This window comes from Mus musculus, chromosome 4, assembly GCF_000001635.26.
Source record: "Mus musculus strain C57BL/6J chromosome 4, GRCm38.p6 C57BL/6J".
Lineage (NCBI taxonomy): Eukaryota > Metazoa > Chordata > Mammalia > Rodentia > Muridae > Mus > Mus musculus.
Genome location: NC_000070.6, coordinates 120868003 through 120889744, shown reverse-complemented (window position 1 = coordinate 120889744; position 21742 = coordinate 120868003). Strand labels below are relative to the sequence as shown.

At 50.1% G+C, this 21742-nt stretch overlaps 1 protein-coding gene across 2 annotated transcripts in view; it reads right to left on the bottom strand.

The window, feature by feature from the left end:
- Positions 1-21742, bottom strand: part of Rims3 (regulating synaptic membrane exocytosis 3) — a 41802-nt gene that overhangs the window by 6836 nt on the left and 13224 nt on the right. For both annotated transcript variants that reach the window (XM_006503102.1, NM_182929.3), the window contains exons 2-7: positions 17095-17268; positions 11660-11907; positions 6529-6670; positions 2702-2811; positions 656-757; positions 251-390 (exon numbers count right to left, since the gene is read on the bottom strand). In XM_006503102.1, the coding sequence (XP_006503165.1) occupies positions 251-390; positions 656-757; positions 2702-2811; positions 6529-6670; positions 11660-11876 (711 nt within the window). In that variant the 5' untranslated portion in view covers positions 11877-11907; positions 17095-17268. The remainder of the gene's footprint in view (positions 1-250; positions 391-655; positions 758-2701; positions 2812-6528; positions 6671-11659; positions 11908-17094; positions 17269-21742) is intronic.

The following is a 21742-nucleotide window of genomic DNA, read 5'->3' as shown; positions in this document are numbered from 1 at the left end:
GGGTTGGGGGGAGAGGGAAAGCAACTGGCCAGATGCTCAGGAGAACAGTGCTTGCCACAGAAGCTTGGTTCAATCCCTGGAGTCCATGTCAAGGTGAAGGGAGAGAACTGACTCCATGATAGACATGTACCCCGTACATGTGCACCCCCCCCCCACAATGAGTAACAGGATATACATCAATGCAGAACTTGAGAGCCTACCCTGTAACACTGTCCTGAAGAACTTGAGAGTCTGCCCTGTGAACACTGACCTGCAGGACCTTGCCTTGGGGCCCCTCATCAAAGAGCAGAGCTTGCTGGTACAAGGGATCACATGTTTTCTTGGCCACCTTTGTCTTTTTCTTGGCTACACATGCCCCGTTCTCCAGCAGGTAAGCCTTGATATAGGTGGCTGAAAATGAAGGAGTGTGGTTGGGAGAAGTGCCACAGCCCGCCTAGTCTCCACCCTCTGGGTGGTCCTGGCAGGAAGTGGATCGAGCTGGCCAGTGAACCCAGCAGACAAAGAGACGGCACAAACACTGTGTCTCCTCACCCCACTCCCGACCCATCTTGCTCAGCAACCTCCCACAGCTTTAGGCTACTGCTGAGCTGGGGACCGGCTGGTACCCCATCCCTACCGGGATCCTTCCTCAGGTCTCCCAGCTGCCTAGCCTCACCTGGGAGGGATTTGGAGCCTGGTTTGGGGGTCAGGCCCCGAGCTTCAATCACTTCCACCTCCAGCTGGCCACTCCGGTCCATGATGGCAATGTGCACATCTCCTGCAAGGAAAAGAATGAATGTCCAAGTGAGGTCACATGGGGCTGGCTGGCACGATGCAACAGAAAACATTAATCTGCAGGGGATGCTGCAGTGTCCCTGGGAAGGGAATATGATAGAGCAAACTGTACTTGTTGAAATAGCTCTCAGGGGCTGGTGAGATGGCTTGGTGGGTAAGAGCACCCGACTGCTCTTCCGAAGGTCTGGAGTTCAAATCCCAGCAACCACATGGTGGCTCACAACCATCTGTAACAAGATCTGACTCCCTCTTCTGGAGTGTCTGAAGATAGCTACAGTGTACTTACATATAATAAATAAATAAATCTTTAAAAAAAAAAAAAAGAAATAGCTCTCAGGAGACCACTTCAAAGGGACCAAGGCACACTGTGGGGGAATGACCTTCAAGGAGCACATACTTAGGTTATAACTAATGACTGCCAAACTCTCACCCATGGATGGTGGGTGAGGGGTTTCTGCTTCACTACACAGAACAGGCAAGTCTGGGGGATGCAGCGTACGCCGCAGCCCTTAGCCAGTCTCTTCAGTATATGGCAGACGGATAACAAGAGTATCCATGCAAAGAGAAGCTAAGCTAGGAGCCTGCCCAGCACATCTTTGACCCCGGGAAAAACAGGCTGGGCAGGCCTACACACCCTGCATGATGAGAGCTCACAACACACTCCAAAAAAGGTAAGGGACTGTGGTGAATTCGTGCCCCCAAAGTATGCAGTACAATAATAACATGACGGTTGACAGAACTCATGCTGACTTCCAGGAACTCCTAGCTGTGCTCGTTGTGGGTGAGCAAAGTTTAGAATTATACAGTAGTGTTTGGAACTCCCTTCAGACAGTGTTGAATTATAAATCTGAGTCCCCCTCCCTCCAATTAAATGGGTGAGACTTTGAGTTCTGTCAACCATCATGTTATTATTGTACTGCATACTTTGGGGGCAGGAATTCACCACAGTCAGACACACCCTGAAATTCGTCCTTCTCACTCCAGAGGTTCCTGACCCTGGCAAAAAGACCAAAGGGCCTCATGCCTAACCATGAATATATACTTGTTTTTCCCGCTCTGCGACACAAGGGGGCACCACACACAAAATATTCTAGGTTCTGACGGGTTCATTATAAGGTAGTGGTTGCCACTCCTCAGAGTGTAGGGAAGGGCCTGAGATATTGAGCAAAAGCTTGGAATTAAGCAAATCTGATACTCAGGGCTGGAAGAGTAGACTCGGACTCTCTGAGGGTCCTCTGGACCCCTCTTTCAAGGAAGAAAGGAGAGTACCATACAAAGAAGCCTGGCATAGAATCTAACTCCATTTTCTGTTTCTGCTCTGAGGCTCAAAGGTCAAGTACCATCAGAAACATCTGGATCCAGTAAAGCTCAGGTTAGACTAATGGGGAAGCCTGCCTGGCCAGGACCCAAAAGCACAGGGTTGGGGGAAGATCTGAACACTGCTAACAGGACCCAGTGTGGGCTTTGAGCACTTCCTAGCTGCCAGGAAGAGATGAGAAAATTACTAAAGGTCCCTAGGTGCCAGTCGCTGATGGGAGGAACCAGTCCAATTAGCCACGGTTCCTAAGGAGAGCGCTAAAATGCTTTATAGAAAGTATCTAACAGGAGTGCAGCAAGAAGGGGCGTTAGATTGCAGAACTGAAGCAGGAATTACTAATTCTATCTTCCAGATGAGGAAACGGAGGCTCAAGAAAGTCTAGGGAAGGTAAGTCAACATGGGCTAACACTGTGACCCAGTTATGCACTGAGGGATGCGACAGTCTGGAAAAGCTGCTGCTGGGTAGGGGTCCTTTCTGGCACCTGAGGAAGACACCTGCTGCCACCTCTGATGCTGCTGCCGCCTTCGGCTCTACCACACACTGGACCCCAGAGCTCCTCCTTTCTACTATGCCCCCCCCAAAACCTGCCCTTATTCAGCAAGATTTACCCATGGGGGGTGTGGCCAGCGTCTGTCGCCCCACAATCTGGGCTGGTCCCAGGCCATCCAGAAAGTCACTGAACTGGCTTTCAGCTCCAAGCCGTGTGGGAAAAATAAACCTGCAGAAGGACACAGAAGACATGTGAGGTAGCAGGTGGGCTAGGATGGGGTGGATGCAGAGTCCTTCCATCTGGGAGCCTTGGGTCTCAGTTTCTCTTCTATACAGTGTAACTATACTATTCTAAGTGGGAGTGAACATTTGTCATTTCTGCACACTGAAGAAAAAAATACTTTGGGCTACACTTCATATAGTCCCTCTATGTACTTCTGACTGACCTAGAATTCACCAGGAAGTCCAGGCTGGCCTCAGACTCCTGACAACCCTCCTGCCTCAACCTCCCAAGTGCTTGGGTAACAAGTAGGTATCACAATGTCAAGCTTGGAGAAAGACACTTTGGTATCACTAAAGACGATAATGAAGTTATTTAAGGCATTTGAATCCTTAAGCCTCAGTTTTGTTTGCTGAGACAAGTTCTTGTGACTCCCTGAGCCTCACAATGTGGCCAAGGATAACCTTGAATTCCCAACCACCTTACCTCTACCTGGTGACCTCTGAGATTACAGGCATGTACCACCACGTTCAGCTTAGGCAGTGCTAGAGACAGACCCCAGAGCTTCCTGCATGCTAAATGAACATGTTACCAACTGAGCTACATCTCAGCTCAAGCCCCAAGAGTTCTGAAGTGAGCCTCAGAAGGCAGGGCTTGCTGGACACATGTATCCTCACGAGGGCATGTTAGTGCCAAGAACGAGAGACTCTGTCTGGAATGAGTTCCAAGAACAGAGGTTTGATTTTTTTTTTTTTTTTTAAACCAGGAACTTAAAATCCAAGTCAATAAGGTGAGATGGTGCTCAAAACGGGAGCAGAGACCAAAATAACCCAAAGATAGGGCTTAGATGAATGGCAGGTGACTGTGGGTGGTCTGTGACTGGAGAGGAGGGGGCCGGAAATAGTAACAAGAAAAACTGACAGTGATTGAAAGCTGGCCAGCTGCCAGCAGTGCATTGAGTGTTCCGCGTGCCTTGTAGCATTAATCCTTACAACCAGTCTGTGTGGTGGGAACCATTATCCGGTGTTACAGATGAAATAGACATTTCCAAGACGGAAGAGTCTGGCCTTGTCCACAACAGAGACGACAGTGCTCACTGGGGGCTGGGGAGGACTGGAGTAGCTGGCACGGGGGAAAGTTCTGGATACTTGAGATAACAAATGGCAACAGATTTTTGCTTCTGTTCTGTTGCTGCTGCCGCTGCCTCCTCGGGCCCGAAGGTTCGGGGCATAGCCAACAGGAAAGCTTCTTTAAGGGCCACAGTGAACTAGAACATGCCAGACTCCTAATGACAGCCAGGAAAGGTGGGTCAGAAGAGAATCCCCATTGGACAGTTTGGAGCTCCACTGGTCAGTGACAGGCAGGGGCAATAGGATTGTAGAACAGAACCTGTACTTCTCCTACAAGGCTTATCTCCCCCCATCCCCCAAGAAGCTTCAAAATACTTGCCTTCATTAGCCTCCATCAACAGTAGCCTAGTGTCACTCTTTTTGTGGGACTGGGGGTGGGAACACATGCTGTGTGTATGTAGGCCAAAGGTCATCACTGGGTGACTTTCTCAATCACTTCCCACTTTAGTTGTTTATGTAGAATCTCCCACGGAACCTAGAGTTTGTAGATTTGGAGAGACTGGCTGCTAGCAAACCCTAGGAATCCCGCTCTGTCCCCAGTAATGGGCTTACAGGCCTGTGAATGACCATATCCAGCCTTTGAACATGGGTGCTGGGACCCACACTCAGCTTGCACAGCAAACACTTTACTGACTGAACCTTCTCTCCAACCCTCTCATTTCTTGGTCTTCCTCCCCCCTCCTCCTCGCTCTACCCATTCCTCTCTCTCTCTTTTTTTTTTTTTTTATTCACACAATGCCTTTTGTAGCCCAGGCTATTTTGGAACTCACTATGTAGTTAAGTCTCTGACTTTAAACTCTTGGTCCTGCCTCCATCTCTCAAGTGCTAGATTTACAGGTGTGACTGCCACCCCCAGTCTTAGTGTTACATTCTTATGACAGTGAGACCTCAGAAGAAATAGAAAGATGTAGACTAAAAAAAAAAAAAAAAAAAATCTCAGAACTGGGGTGGTGGTGGTGCTGGTACTGGTGGTAGTAGTATACAGTGTAGACTTTGTGAATAAAGGCTATGGAATCAAATGACCTTAGTGTAAACAAAGACTTGGGCACCACATAAAAACTGTGCCTGTGGGTAAAGAGCCTCTGCCATTCAGGGACCTCAGTTTCCTCTCTCGTACATGGAGACACTGGTGCGTTACACACTCACGAAGGGCAAGTACAAGTGTTAAATGATCATAGCACATGGCTTCCAGAGAGTGAGTCACTAGCCTGAGGTACCCATCTTACTCTGGACAAGGTCTCATGTACAAATACTAACGGCTACTTATTTCCATGTGAGAAGGTGCAGTTGTCCATTTGTCTCTATAGGGTCTGCATCTGTGATCCAATCAACCACAGATTGAAAATATGGAGGAAAAAGTTGTTCTGAGCATATGTAGATTTTTTTTCTCATTCCTTAAACAATACAGTCTAAGCTTGGACTTGGGGGTGGATACCTATAATATCAGTCAATACTCAGGATGCAGAGGTAAGAGGATTCTGAATCCAAGACCACCTGACCTATATAGTGAGGCCTGGCTAACAAGCATCTCTACTGCGTTTAGCTTATACGGAGAATTACAAGCGATCTAGAGGAGCTGGTGTATACAGAAGGATGTGTACAGGTTGTATGCAAACATTATATCAGTGTATTTAAGGGATTCAAGAAGCTGTGGGTTTTAGATCCGTGGGAGGTCTTGGAGCCAATCCCACAGGGATGCCAAAGTCTCTGTACAGTAGTGAGAGACAATAACTGCATATTAAATAAGCCACAGGATCCCAAGACTGAAAATTATAGAGGCCTGATGAAACACAAAATCTACAAAGCCCAATTTAGAACAGATCTGTGAAGTGTCTGTCTAAGCAATGACCTTCAAACGCTTACTGCAACTCGAATGCAAAAAAAACAACAACAACAACAACAACAACAAACAAACAAAAAACCAAACCGAAAACAAAGACTGCTAAGACCCCAGCCCCCCCATGGACGTCCTGGATAAAGAACTCAGGTTCTCCAGGCAATCCACCCTTGCCACACAGGGGACACCTGTATTATCTAGTTATTTCGCTAGTGCTGCTTTTGACCCACTACAGTGATTTTACTTCCTGCCTGTGAGTCACAGGTAAGATGTGACAGTTTTTAAAACATGGATCTAGTCCAAGTTTCTTCCCTAATCTCCAAGCAAGGTGATTTATAAAGATTTCACACAACTAAGCCATGAAAATGGGTTTAGGCTTAGAAGGAATTTAGGGTCACAGTTTCCTTTCTGTCTATGTCCTCTGGAGCAGGGTGTAGGGTGAGTAATGGGAGGCAGGAGCCCCAATTTCCTTCTCAAAATAAAAGAACAAAAAATGTGCCCAGGGCCTCCGAGGAGACCTGGACCCCAGGGACAGGGGGTGCTGGGGCAGGGGGGATGCAGGCATCTTGGCTGGAAAGCCAGTTGGCATGTGCACACATGTGCCCTCGGAGCTGTTGCTATGTAGGAGGGGACAGGGGATGCTGGGATTGGGGCGGGGGGGAGGAATGCAGATATCTATGTAGGAGGGGACAGGGGACACTAGGGCAGGAGGGGGATGCAGGCGTCTCGGCTGGAAAGCCAGGTGGCAGGTGCACGCACGTGCCCTCGGAGCTGTTACTGTTGGTGCTCCCATCGGTAGACTCCCGGCTGCCCTGGCGGGTTACACGGCTCCGCATCTCCACTGCAATGCCAGTCTCTGTGCTCCGTCGGATGTTGCTTCGAAGCTTCTTGGTGGCCCCTTCTGGGGTTCCCATCCCAAGGAGAGAGAGGGGGGAAAAGGTCAAAACATGGCCTAGGCTTCTTGAAGAGTGCTACCAAAGAGATTCTCTGAACAGAGGCAGGTGGGGATCTGCCAAGGCTGGGACACCACTGAGCTGACCCCAAAGCTGCCCAGGGACATAGAAGTTCAACTGGAAGTAAACAGCCCTGTAGTCTTGGGGCCCTCACCATTCACTAGGCTCCCCCTCTCTACCTTCCCATTCTGTTTCATCTTGAACCCCAAAACTTAAGACTTGCTTCTTCCTCTCACTTCTGGAAAGTTTGTTCTAGGATTTCCGGGTTTACTTTCTCTTCTAGATATCTGACCAGACTCCAAAGCCCTCTGCTGCGCCACTACAAGTCTGGCCATTTGAAACTTGTTTTCTCAAGTAAGCCTGCTGGAGAGCATCATGAATGTAAGGTCAGAGTCGGGTAACTAGCTTCACCAGGACTGATGTTGGATTTGAGAAGGTCCACAGAAGAACCTCCCCAGCCCCCCCGACACACACACACACACACACACACCCTGTCTCTGTAGCTTCTGCTCAGGGGCCCCAGCCCCGCACCCCCCTCAGCCTGGCAGGAAACACAGGGCACTTTCCCTCTCTGAGTAGCACACCAGCCTGCCTGGGTTTCCATGGCAACCTTCTTAGCATTGCAGTGTGGTCCCTCTAGACAGCTCTCCTCCTGGGCGGGGGTGGGGCTGGGGGAAGACAGGCTGGGGTTTTTGCAGGGACTCCCCTGCTAAAGCTTGATGGCTGAGCAACTTGATGGGGAGGGAAGTGGCACTCAGATAGGGACTGTACCAAATGGGCCATTTGCTGCCACCAGTTACAGGCCCAAGAAAACTGTTAGTGGAGTGGCCAACAAGCATGCCTAGGGCAGAGTAGCAGCACACGCATCCCGGAAGGCAGCCAATGGGCTATGGAGGGAACAGTCAAGTCCCCAGCCTAGGAAAGGGAGGTTTTGCCCCACTTACCCTTCAGGAAGTCCCCACTGAATGAGAGAAGGCCAAGGGGGCAAACTCTAGCAGATAGGGTGGTGGAGGGGAGGCAAAGAGAACAGGACAGTGTGCCAAGGAATATGGCTTCTAAACTCAATGTGGCCTATCTAGTCTAGATAGCTAGAATAGCCAGCACATCCAGGAACCATTCTCACACACACACACACACACACACACACACACACAGAGTCATTTTAGCTTGGACAGATTTTTCTTACACACGCATAAGACAGACACACAGGAGTGCTGACTATCATATATGTGAATAACTTCATGTATGATATCATGTGTCTGTATATACACAGTCACACAGGCCCTCCAGGTCTTGCATGGATAGAGTGTGCACTGTCAAACAGGTTGTATATATATGATCTTTAACATCTAGAATTGAGCCCATCTACTCACTACACATGATGTCCACCCACCCATGTCGTGTGACCTGCCATGGGACTCTGTCCCTGACTCCTAACTGCCGACTCCCCTCTAACTCAGAAGACAGATGGCCATGGGGGCTGAAAGTCACCCTGCCTCCCCCTCACATCCTCACCCCCTCAACACACATTCTTTTGGAGCCTGGGAAAGCTCTGACCCATTTGAAAGTGAAATCACCTTCTTAGATAAGACTTGCCCAACCCAGTGTGAGTACCCATGAGTGGGGGACTCCTGGAGGGTCGGAGATATGTACTTCTCTAGGCCCCTCCATCACTTCAGTGAGGAGGAGTCTGGGTTCTGATGCTAAAGAGCTGGAGCTAGCCAGGAGGCCCTCAGACTGCCTGTCTGCTGACATGCCACCCCCCTCCTTTCCCATTACTTCCTCTCTTGGAGGTGTGACTCAGCAGAGATTAAACTCGGGCTTCTTCAGTTCGAGGGGGAAAGGTCTTGCAAACTCAGAGCGAAATCCTCCCACTGGCTTCGTTCCCATTTAGCCTAGGCCCCTGCTGAACCAGGGAATAACTATGGTGCTCCCTCTAGAAAACCAGACCAAATGGTTGCAATAATTCAGTGTTCCCTGGAGAAAGCTTCCAGGAGCCATTCTCTCTGTGCCATCACATACAAAAGATGGGCAGCCATGGCCTGCAGCTACACTCTGCCATCTTCCACAAGTCTCAAGCCCCTGACTCAGCCAGCACAGGAAGGAAGGGCTCTGTCCTTGGTACTGGACATTTAGAAGGGGGTTGCTTCAGCCCAGCATGACCCTCTGTGGATCTGCCTGATTAATGTCTGGTCAGATTTTACATAGGTCCTAGGATCCCCAAACTCCTCACCCTTCATTGTTCCCACAATTCGGTGAACTGACAGATCTCAGAAGAAGTTGGGAGAGGGCATTGTTAGCTCCATTTTGCTGAAGAGGAAACAGCCCTGACTGGAAAGTGACTTTCTGACAATTCCACAGAAAGCTATGGAGCCAGAACTAGCCCTCTAAAGCACAGAGTGGGATTTTAGAGATCTGCATTAGGGAAGCATAGTGATAAACTACAAGAGGGCAGACAGGCAGGGGACCAGAGGGACTGGTGTGACAGACTAGACATTACATTACATGAGCTGGGCTCAGGAACAAATAGGATCAGGCAGGGCTACAGCCAGCATAGGCTACTCATGAACTGGGAGGGTGGGGTTCTTGCAAGAGACGATCCAGAGCCCCAAAGGCTAGGCTGAGGAAAAGAATCCCTCCTCATAGCCAAGTTCTACAGGCAATCAAGCCATTCTACTTAGGGCAACAGGGGTCCCCTTCTGGGATCTTTTCTCAGAGCAGCAATCCCTGGGGCAATGTCCATGGCGAGGTGACCACATACTTGTCTGATTCTCCCATCCAGGAGGATGCTGCAGGCTGAGGCACTGGCATACTCAGAGTTTGTACATGCATTCGTGCATGTGCATGAATGCACGCACGCAGGCACGCACACACGCGCGCGCGCGCGCACACACACACACACACAGAGAGAGAGAGAGAGAGAGAGAGAGAGAGAGAGAAAGAGAGAGAGAATGAGAATAAAAATAAACCTTAAAAAAGTATTAACACTTTGCCGAGCGTCTCCCACGTGCCAGTCACAGGAGGCTGTGCACCTTCGCACATCTATCTTAACTCCCTGGTTCAGCAGGGGCCTAGGCTGGGCGGGAACAAAGTCAGAGGGAGGTTTTCTCTCTGAGTTTGCAAGACCTTTCCCCCTCGAACTGGTTAGCCCTACAAAGCATATATTAACGTCTTCAACAAACAGCAGGCTCAGAGAAGTGAAGCAGCCTGCCTGAACTGTCCATCTAGTAAATGATGGGGTGTGGCCACACAGGCCAGCCTGGGGTCGTTCCCCAGGGAAGTGCCTTCTCCTCAGGCCCTGGAAGTCTCGTAGATCAGTAAGAACATCAGACTGGATGACCTCGAGGGCCCTTCCTGCTATGACACTCAGTGATTAGATGAGTCACAGGGGCCTGCACTTGGAAGAGCGTCTGGGCAATTCCCCTGGCCCCAGACCCTGAGCCCTCAGTTGTGCCCTTATGTACCACAAAGACAAGGGATCCAGAGGCCCTATCATCATTGCCTCTCCCCAAGACAGCAGGTCTTTCTGGCATCTACTCTCACCCCAGCCTGCTGCTGTCTGAAGCCACAGCAGATCTCTGCAATGACTCCCAGTGACTCAGGCCCTCTGCCTTGGCCTTAGAGACTGTCTCTCCCAATCACTTTGCATATGAGACGTCTTTGAGTCTGAGGCTGGACTCCTGTGCTTGTACCACCAGACTCAGACCTCTGGAGTCCGACTCCTCCAAGGCCTTTGAATTTTAATCCTCTGCTTGGTTTCATCCCAGCCCTCTGTGTTCCAGTCCAGCTTCCCACCTCCCTGCTCCCTACTCTCAAGCCCACACTGCCCAGCCAAAGGCACTAATAACCCCTATACCCCTTCTTATCGAGCCTTTCCCTGAGCGGAAACCACAAGGGATCCTGAGCACTGGAAAAGACCATCCCCTGTGTTCCTGAAGATGGCTTTGTAAAAATCTATTTTAAGGTCTGGAAAAGCACCCCCAAATACCAGCCCCAGTGGAGCATCTTGATGAGCCTCCTCCCTGGATGCTCAACATTCTACCCTTCCCCACCCCCGTCCAGCTGCCTTCTTGAAGGGTTTTGGGGGAGTTGTTACTCTGAGCAAAATAAGCCGGAAGAGATTTAAAACAAAGCCAGCTGGTATCTGGACCGGTGCCACAAACTGAGGGGGTCTGGGTTGAGAGAGCTGGCTCCTCTGTGGTGTGGGGACCACATGTGGCTGTGTGAAACCAGGTGGGTGCCCCCAAGTCTGAACATAACTGAAACTCTGTAGCTAGCTGTCTGAGAATGTATGCCGTAGATATGAGGATGTATCAGCTAAGGTGTATGTGTGGCACTGTGAGGCACAGGTACATACATCTAAGTGATGTGGGTCCTTTTGTCTGTTCAGAGACCCATATTTAGAGTTTATTGTGACCATGGGCAGTGTAATGAGAGCGACGGGTCCATGCTTTCCTGGAAGTGCAAGAGGCGTGCCTAAGCAAATGAACACTCTGGGTATGTCACTGTGCAAACCATAGTGTGACTCTGCAACACCTATGCATGACTATGCAACTGTATTTGTGGGGCTATTTGTCCTTAGGGGACTGAGAAATGACAAACAGGATCATGAGCTGTGTGTCTGTAAAAGCGTGGGGTCCCTTAGCATGGTTGTTCCTTATAAATGTACACGTCTGTACGTGGAGGCGGCAGCATGTAGAACAGGAGCCAGGAAGGACAACTGGGGCTTGAGTCCAGACTCCACCACCCTGGGCTGTGCAGGCTGGAGTACCTGACTTTTCCTCTCTGGGCTGTTACTGCCTGCTAGTGAGGACCACAGCATATCACACACACAGAGTGTGCACCTCTTTTTAAGTCTCTGGAAACTCAACAACAGCACATCCCCCCCACCCCTCAACCCCCCACTTCGCCCATTTCTTTGTGTCCACACCCCTCACCAGGCTGGGGGAGCTGCAAGGTGCTTTTGCTCCACTGGGTCAAGCCGACGATAGCTACCATCTTGGCACCCAGGCTGCTGCGCCGTTTCTTGGCTGTGGTGGTCCCGGCCCCACCTCCAGCTTGCTGGGATCCACAGATCTCACCGCTGATGCTGGAACTCCTTACTACATTCCTGGAGGCCCCTGCCGAGGCTGGACCAGGCTCCCCGTTAAACATGGTCCCCAGGATGGCAGGGCTTCAGGCAATTCTGCAGGTGGGTGAGAGAAAAAGGGATTCCGCATAAGACCCGAGACTCTCCTGCAACCCCACCGCGTCCTAGCTGTGGGAGTTTGGGTCATCCCTTGGCCTCCCTGAGGTGGTAAGGATGAAATGAATGAACCTCCAAATGACTCAATAAATGAGGGGGCAGGGTCACTTGCCTAATGTATGAGGCCTGGGGTGTGACCTCCCCCCCCCCCCACCATAGCCACAATCAAAACCAAGGCCAGCAACCTGGCTTTGTAGGAACAATGCTTGCTGCCAAGCCTGACCTCAGCTCTACCCCTGGAACTTACATAGTCCTAGGGAATCTCAACTTCCAAAAGTTGACTTTTAATCTTCCCACACTAACTATGCCACAGGCACACCACCACCCATCTTAAATAAACATGTAATTTAAAATGTCTTAATATATAAAATAAAATAAGCAAAGTCCCTAGAGAACAAAAAGTGAGACTTTTACTGCCTGGCATGGACGAGCAGCGGATGCCCATTTGGCAGTATGAGGCTGGGATGGGACTCTAAAGGCTCCCATACAAACACTGGGTGACTTTCTGACCAAACATGCTAAGAGTTTCAGTAAGGGGGCTGGAGAGGTGGCTCAGTGGTTAAGAGCACTGGCTGCTCTTCCAGAGGTCCTGAGTTCAATTCCTAGTAACCACATGGTGGCTCACAGCCATCTGTAATGGGATCTGATGCCCTCTTTGGGTGTGTCTGAAGACAGCTACAGTGTACTCATATGCATAAAAATAAATAAATGAATCTTTTTTTAAAAAAAGAGTTTCAGTAAATCCCTCAGCAAAATAAAATTAAAAAAAAAATCAAAGTCCTTCTACTTTTCAGGGTAGCTGTAAGAATTAAAATGCAGAGAACAGTCGGGCGTGGTGGCGCACGCCTTTAATCCAAGCACTCGGGAGGCAGAGGCAGGCGGATTTCTGAGTTCTAGGCCAGCCTAGTCTACAAAGTGAGTTCCAGGACAGCCAGGGCTATACAGAAAAACCCTGTCTCGAAAAATAAAAAAAAAATGCAGAGAACAGTCCCAAGGCAGGTTGCTCTCCTATCAAGTGACAAGGACAAGCAAGGACAAAAGTCTAGGATGTAGTCTGAGGAACAGCTTCTCCTTCTGAAAGGCGCTGGTCCAGAAAAGTCTAAAGTGGAGTTAAAAATCACAGTTCCCAGTACTGCAGAGAGGCCTTGCTGTCGGTGTTTACCCCAGCTCTGTTTTGTGCTCTCAAAATACACTTTTAAGCCCTGGTATTTTTCATCTCACATCATATTGTAAGCATTTCCCAATGTCATTAACACTCTGTATAAATGTTTCAATGCCACTGTAATCGTCCCTTGTACAGACGGCACATAATTGACTTAAATATTTCAATGCAGTTTCCTCTTGAATCTGATCCAACTGTCTCTCCTCTCTTTTAAATAAAGACTAAAGCCAGGCGTGGTGCTTCTCGCCTGTGATTCCAGCTCTGGAGAGGTGGAGGCAGGAGGATCAGGTCACCAGACTGGGCTACATGAGACCTCGCCTCAAACAAAACAAGCAAAGGCTGAGATGAACATCTCTCTACGCAGGCTCTGCTGACTGCCCTAGGAACGGACTGACTGGTGGTGATGGAGTGTGGAACACCCAACCCTCTCCCTGCTGGCTGGCAGACAATGGTTTTGGCCAAGTGCTACCCTGCCTGTTGCTTTGGAGACAGAGACTGATTACTTTAAGGCCACTGGCTTTCTCCTCAGCAAGTTATTTGTTGGGGAGTAGACATCTGACCATTGCTCAATCAATTCACCTTAGGAGTGAGTGGTAGAGCCCTGCTCCCTCCCAACCCATACCCCTTCCACCTCAGCATAGCCACAGGCAGAAGCCTGCGCTGCTGAGGACCACAGTACACAGCACAGAGAATATCAGGTCACACCTGGAGCCTGCTGTCATCTGGTACTCAGTTCAGAAAGAATGTGTTTTCTCTTGCCTAAGCCAGTTTGAATCAGTGTTCTCCATTATATCCAAAAGCATTCTGCCTGATATTAGAGCTTTAAAAAAAATTCTTAGACTATATTGCCAAATCCCTTTCCAAAGTACAAAAATTTACTGTCCTCATTAACTGCATTCAACAAATGTTTAATTTCCTAAAATTCCAAGGCCAAGGCTGAGTGCCAGGGATACAGCACTAAGCCAGGGCCACTTGGTCCTGCCCTCCCAAGACCTCCAGTCCAGGAGGGGAGACAGACAGTAAATAACTAATTGTATCATTAAATATTTAATGCTGGTTACGATAAGAGCCAAGGAAGAGGACAGAGGACTCTGAGAACACTCTGGGGGAGGGGATGGCAGGCGTCGTGGCCCTGTCTTACACAGAGATGGAGTCTCTTTGTGTTTGTATGTGTATGTGTGGAAGCAAGAGACTGGCATCCAGCCTCCACCTCAATCCTTCTCTACCTTATTTTGTGAGACTGGGTCTCTAACTGTACTTGGAGTTCAGTAATTTGGCCAGACTAGCTGGGGAGCTGAACTCAGGCCCTCATTTGCATAGCAAGTCCTTTACCTACTTAACCACCTCTCCAGCCCTAGAAGTGGGGTCTCCAGCTACCACCGGCTCGGTGACTTAGCTGTTAAGTCCAAGGCCACATTAGTTGGCTGTGCTCAGGCACAGTAAGAAAGCCATCTCTTTATTCTCTGTACCACCTCACTTCTATGTTGGCATCCAGTCTTCCTGGGTTGGCTGTGCATCCCAAGGGTCAGGACATTTTGCTTGAGAGACTGAATTTTCAAAAGGATGTAGAAAAGTGCAGGGGAAATGAAGGTGGAAGGGGAGGGGGGCTTTTTCTGGCAGCTGAGGAAGACAGTCCCCACGCCACTGAGGACAGCTACTGCTCCTTCTGTCACATGGCTCCTGTCAGCCCACCCAGTGAATTAAGGCTGAGGATAAGGGGGGTGAGTCGAGCCTCCTTCCGCCGTCTGGGGCTGTGGGGACTGCTGTCCTGGGTGGTGCTACAGACTCTGGGGTTGTATTTCTCTAGCCCCCACCAGCCTGAGAGCTAATGGAAAGTCTCTGTGGCCTGTGGTGATCTCCTCTGTTTAGTTTCCAGTTCTTGTGCCAGTCTGCGTGGGTTTGGGGGCATCTGTACAGTCTTCTGGTGGAAGATGGGACAGGGCTTATCTGATGCTGTGACTCTGCCACAGTGTGAGTCTAATTTGCCCGCTACAGTAGCTTTCCTAGATGCCTTGTTATCTCTTCATGGTAGATGAGAACAGCGAGTCTCAGAGAAGCAGAACAGCTTGTCCCACTCTGCTAGGAAGTGCCGTGGCTTGGATTAGAACCTGGGTCTCCTGAGTCTATAAAGAGGCCGACATGCCCCTGCCTCTCCATCCACCCTGAGTTTCTGAGTTCTTTGAGAAAACTGCAAGGAAAGTATCTACAATGATAAAGTCCAAGCTCCCCAAGCCAAGCATTTAAGGGGCAGAGATCCTAGCCCGTAAGTAGAAAAGCAAACACGTCCCTGGTGAGCCTCCAGGACACTTGAGGGGTGAGAAGGGACAGAATTCCAGACCGTGCTAACCTGGGAGCTAATGTTTACTCGAGAATAATAAATGGACTAACAAGCAGACTGACAGCCAGGGCTCTACCATAAAGAGCCATGTTCTCATCTTCAAGCATCCTTCCTTAGTACCGATGAGTGCTTAGGTGATCCTAGTGTACAAGCTACTCCTCAAGAAGGCAGGAGGAAACACATGCAAAGTGCTAGGCCTAAGGTCATGGGCACAGGTCGTCCTACAGAAACCTGGAAGGGCTGGGCATCAGGATGTGGGTCGGAAGAAGCAGGTTCCTCTTGTCTTCTTTTCTGGGTCTTAGTTTCTTCATCTTTGTGTTAAATGGAAGGTGTCACATCAGGTGCTATGGGACAGTCCTTTTGTCGAGGAAACTGAGTGTGAGACTACATGCTGCAGGCAGGGGCAGAACTGGGGTTCGTGGGGCTCAGAACAGACTTCAGCTGGCAGAGTGCTTGTCTAGCTGGCATACATGTAGCCTCAGCACTTGGGATGTAGAGACAAGAGGACCAGAAGTTCAAGGTCATCTGTAGTTCCATGAGTTTGGAACCAGTCTGGGCTACATCAGACTCTGTCTCAAAACAAGGAGCCATGGAATAAGATGGTAACAATAACATGTCTCTCAGTCCTCTCTGCAGGGAGCCAGAGACACAGGGTCCAATCACACTGGGTTCCAGAGGAAGATAGTCCACTGCACTGCAACCCCCTGAGCTGTCAAATCACAAGGATTTGGAAGGGAAGGCGGGCAGAGCCGGGGTTTAACGAGGTCCTAATAGAACCCAGAACATAGTATGCTGCATACTGATGGAGACGAATGATCGCCAAATGAACTACATCCTTTCCATGAAGGTCATATCAAGCATCCCCCTGCTTGTACAGGCAGGCTCTTTCCCTGCCCAGTTCATGACACCTCAAGGTCATGACGCTCCTGAGGGCTCCTTGAGTTGCAAAGACCTCACTCAGCAGTGTTTGGCAATGATGCCCACCCACTACACAGCAGCAGAGGAACTGGTTCCAACAGGAGATACCCAGGAATGGGACTAGTGTTTCCTTCTCTGCCCTGGGAGCTGAACTTCTACCTGAGATCTTGCTCCCCTAGGGACTCCACAGTTCCTAGAGGAGCTCTCAAGGCCCTACCAAGCCCCCTGCATCCTTGATGATGTGGCTAACAAGCCAAGCAGTTTTCCTTGACAAGCAATGAAGCACCCAAGAGCTCAAGATGAACTTACCACCTCCTCTTACAACATGGAGGCCCAGGGACCTCATCCCAGGGTGCTTGTACCATTATGCAGGAAAGGACTGCAAATGACTGAGGCTCATTCATCTTTCCCCACTACCTGCCTACAGCAGACATCAATAGTCCATCTTGTTCCCAGAGACCTGACAGACCTCAGAAGGCCCTCAACACAGTGCTCCAGCACCAGCTCAGGAGAGCAGCCTCTGAGCCCAAACTGTCATGCCCTCAATACTCCATCCTTTCAACATCGGTTAGGGAGATCAAGGCTCAGAATGGAAAAGAGATACATCCAAGGCTGTCCTCCAACCCTTCTTCTAAAGCCCGGATTCCCATCACCCGTCAGGAGTTCCCATCCTCCCTCCCTCTCACCTAGAAGGGAAGGTTAAACTCACCAAGCTGCTGAGTCTGAGTGTGGTGCTCCGCATCACAAGGGGCTGTGCTCTCTCAACAGCACACCCCCTAGGGAATCGCACAAAGCTTCACTTCTGCTGAGATAGCAATTTCCAGAAAAGGAAGTAAAGGCAATCAGGGCAGGCTTCCAGGGGGAAGGAATGCGATGACAGGGTCTGCAAAGAAACAGAATCGAGCACAAAAAGACAGCAAGTTGAGGCCTTTGTCCCTGGGAATCCTAGCAGCGGCCGGAGGGGAAACAGACGCTGAAGACAGCTGTGGGACACTGAGCAAATCCTCCCAGTATTCAGATATTTTTTCCTTTTTGTTTGTTTGTTTTGTTTTTCGAGGCCACAAACTCAGAGCTCCATCTGCCTTAGAGACATGGTCGCAAGCAGCCCAGGCTGACTTCCAGCTCATTATAGCTAAGGACAACCTTGAACTCCTGACCCTTCAGCCTCCACATCCTAAGTGGGATGGCAGGCAGGTGCCACCACACAGTCTCTAATAATGAAGGACTCATGCAGGCCAGAATGCTCAGGAGCCCTGGGCCCATCCTCTGTCTGCTTTTGGTATATTCCCTAGTACCTGTTTGTCTCTTAGACCAGCGGTCCTCACCCTTCCTAATGCTGCAACCCTTTAATACAGCGCCTCACACTGTGGTGACCCCAACCATAAAATATTCCATCACTCCTTCATAACTGTAACGTCACTACCGTTCTGAATCGCAGTGTAAATACCTGTGGTTTCTGATGCTCTTAGGCTACCCCTGTGAAAGGGTCCAGACCCCCAGCTTGAGAACCACTGCCATAGGTCCAGTGCCGGAGCCAGCAGTCGGGTGGGAGGCACTCCTAACTCTGAGAAAGTCGCCCAGAGGCCCAAGCCCTCCATGTCTTCCGAGAAGAATCTGATGACCACCTAGACCTACCCAGCTTTCCCAGCTGACTATGGGTCAGATGGACCAGCAGGAGTTAATGGAAAAAGACAAAACAAACAACCAACAACAAAACAAAACAAACAAAAATCCAAAGGCACGTGCTCAGGAGCTAGACAGTGACAGCCGGGCCTGCTACTCATAAGCAGAGTCGAAGAGTTTCTACCTCCAACCCCCAGCACATGGCTCCTCTTCCCTAAAGTGGGATGACCACGTGTGCTCTGCTTTAGGAGCGGTAGATAAAAGGTTACAAAACAAGATTGGTACGTGTGCGCCTTCCAGCTGGGCAGTTACCTGCTTGCTGAGAACGACGGTGCCTGGAACATGGTAAACACTTTTCCAGAGTTGGTTCCTAACCCCACCCCCACCCCCGTGCAGCGTGTTCAGAGGGAAGTCCAGGGGCTAATAAGATCACCCCCAAACACCACTCTAGGTGTGTGGGGGACATATGCACCTCTCAGTTGTGATGGTGGGTAGCTATGTCAGCATCTATCTAGAGTCTGTGCTAGATGCTGGAGCTGGTGCCTAAGAACCCTGCCTCTCACCATGGTAGAGGACCTAACTCTAGCCCCTCCTTCCTCTACTTAGGGAGCGGTGGGAAGATGACAGGGGTTGGTGTGTGGTGGGCGAGGCAGGCTAGTCCAAGAGGCACAGGCTGCCAGGGTGGGGTGGGGAATAAACCTCACCTAATCTCCTAGTGTGGAGACCTCTGTCTTTCCAGACAACAACACTCCCAACACACACACACACACACACACACACACACACACACAGAGAGAGAGAGAGAGAGAGAGAGAGAGAGAGAGAGAGAGAGTTTCAAACATGATAGCATAAGAGAGAGAGAGAGAGAGAGAGTGAGAGAGAGTTTCAAACATGATAGCATCATACAAACCCACTATCCACGTTTTAGAGACACATGTGTTCATGGATATGCACATGCCCCAACCAAGACGCTCACCCACACAAAGACACACAGAAGCGGCCACACAGCTATTCAGAGTCTGTGTACACACCTCATACAGTCACATGTAGTGTCTCCTCCCCTTGGCCCTGCCCAGTCAGAGGAGCAACAGCAAAGCCCCTTGCTTCCATTGGCAGGAAAGCGAGACGTGTGTTATCCCGAGGCTGGCTCCCTAGGCTGAGGCTCATACACCAGCTTGAAGCAGGCTCTTGCATGAGCTTGAACACATACACACTCATACACACTGCAACCCCCAACCCCATTCTCCTGGCCCCATCTCTGCTAGACCGGACAAAGAAGCTCATCGGTGAGGTTTGTGGTAAAGAGATGGGAAGCTGGCAGGGAGCAGCTGCTGTCACCATGGCTACCAGCTGACCCACTTCTCCTCCACGCAGACTGGCCCACCCAGTCCAGGAGAGGCAGTTACAGTCAGTTTTGGGTAAGGTTGGGGTCCTCTCCCATCACACACAGAAAAGGAAGAGCTCTCTGAGGGTGTGATAAAGGATGAGCTGAGTCCCATGGGGCCTTCTATGACGGAAGGCACCAGGCTCCAGACAGTCCCTGAAAGCAGAGCACTGAAAATACGTTCCTGAGAGATCTGTGTCCTCCCATCATCTGGGTCTCTCACCTCAGAGCACCACCCAGGCCCTGGACACATTCTCCATCACAGCCCTCACAGTAATGCAGGGTGCAGTGGTCACGAGCCTCCCTCACGGAGCCCCAGGGCTCAGTGGCCTTCCTCACAGGCCCAGCAGACTCTGGGCCGGGGAACAGGCACATGGAAAGCAAGGGCCACCTCCTGCTTCCTTCCAGGCTCAGAGCTGACATGTGTCTTCTCCCAGCCAGGGGACTCCCGAGGACATGGCTCTGTGTATCCCCTCAGAACAGCAACTTAGAGCAACTCAGCCCCCAGGATGGTCAGTCACAGAAAGAGATGGTCTTTACACAGGATGAACCCAACCCCTTTGCTTGACCCCAGCCCCATCTTGTGTCCTGACTTCAGTCCCTGACTTCCCCCTGTAGGTCCCACTACATCCTGGCTTCTTGCCCTATCCTGTAATAGGACCATACTAACTTCTTTTTCTTCATTCTTCACAAGTGCCACTGTGTCTCCTGTTTACCTGGGGCACTCTTCTACATTTTCCCCCTACTGCCATGTTCCAAGAACTGCACGCTTGTCTGTCCCCCGCCCCCTTGCCTACCTGATTCCTGCTCTCCCCTCAGTTCCCCTTTGAAGGTCATCATTCCTAGCAACTTTCCAGGGCAAAGTCAGTCCCCTCTTGCTGCTCCAGAACTCTGGTCAGCCCTTGAATGTTACAGTTAAAGTCCTGAGGCCCTGTACCTAAAGTGTGGCCTTGATTGAAAACGTGATCTTTGCAGATGTGATTAAAGTCATCCTGAAAGGTGGCGAGGGTGGGGTTGTCCCTGCTCCAGCTTGTATCCCCTGCAGGAAGACAGCACTGAAGAGAGGCAAGGAAGAATGGTATGTAAGTCTAGACTGGAGGCAACCAGCCAAGGACTGCTAGTAGCCACCAGGAGTCGACCTGCCAGACACCTCCATTTCCAACTCCCAACCTCCAGAGCTGTGGGAGAACAGAGCCAGGCTGCTCTGGGCTGTCTTACTTGTGCTATTTTGTCTCAGCAGCCCTGGGAAATGAATATACCGCAGTCTGTGACTTCTTCAGTGCCTGTCTTCCATACCCAGCCTCAGGCTGTGAGCTGCTTAAAAACAGGAACTGTGTTCTTCACCCTCAATCCCAGGACCTGGCATGGGTCTGACAACATAGCAGGGCTCTGTAAATATTTACTGCAAGAATGAATGGCAACCAAGAGTACTAAATGAACGCTGATGGAGAGAGGATCCATGAGTCAGTTTTATTTTCTTCATGTGACATATTGTGTTTTCTAAAGCTACTACTTTAGAAACCACATTAATGCTATAATAAAGGGGAAAAAACAATAAATATTTTCCTTTCCAAAACATATGCTAAAATAACAGACATTTCCACCCATGTGCTAGAATAACAGACATTCCCACCCATGTGTGTTCTGAGACAGGGACAAGTTCTGTTCCATGCTTGAGGACTGCTTTCTATTGATTAATCGACTCCTCCTTGGGTTGCCAGAGTACTTTCTGCACAGTTACAGAGCTGGAGCTCAGGCCTGGGCAGGTAGAGATTCCAGGTGGGAAGGCTACACGGTCTTCTTGGCCTTCTCCACTATCCACTCCTCCACCATAGACTGTGGAACCTAGCCAACATGGCAGCCATCACCTGATGGTGCTAAACTTGGCATCAGAGATTATCCTCCCATATTCTGGCGATGGGCCATGCATCAATACAAACAGTATACTTAATGAACATACAAACCAGTGCTTCTCAGGCTCAGACGCCGACACAAATCACCTAGGGATCGTGCTGAAATGCAATTCTGACTCTAGGGCTCACAGATGGAGCCTGGAATTGTGTAGTTTTCACCAGCTTGCTACTGGCCTGTGGACCATGGTCTCAGGACTCATGGACCAGAGATGCCAAGGGAAAACTCTGGGTGCTCCGTAAAAAGAAAGAACACTGTAGGATGGGGAGAACCAGAGAGAGCATCAGGAAGAAGTATGGAGCAGAGCAGAAGATGGGTGGGAATGGGAAGACAGGAAAAGAGTGGGGACCACTGGGAAGGTCCATGGAACAGGCATGTTCATTGGCTCAAAAGCAGAGCATAGCAGAAGAGAAGGTAAACACAACAGGGAAGAGGGGGC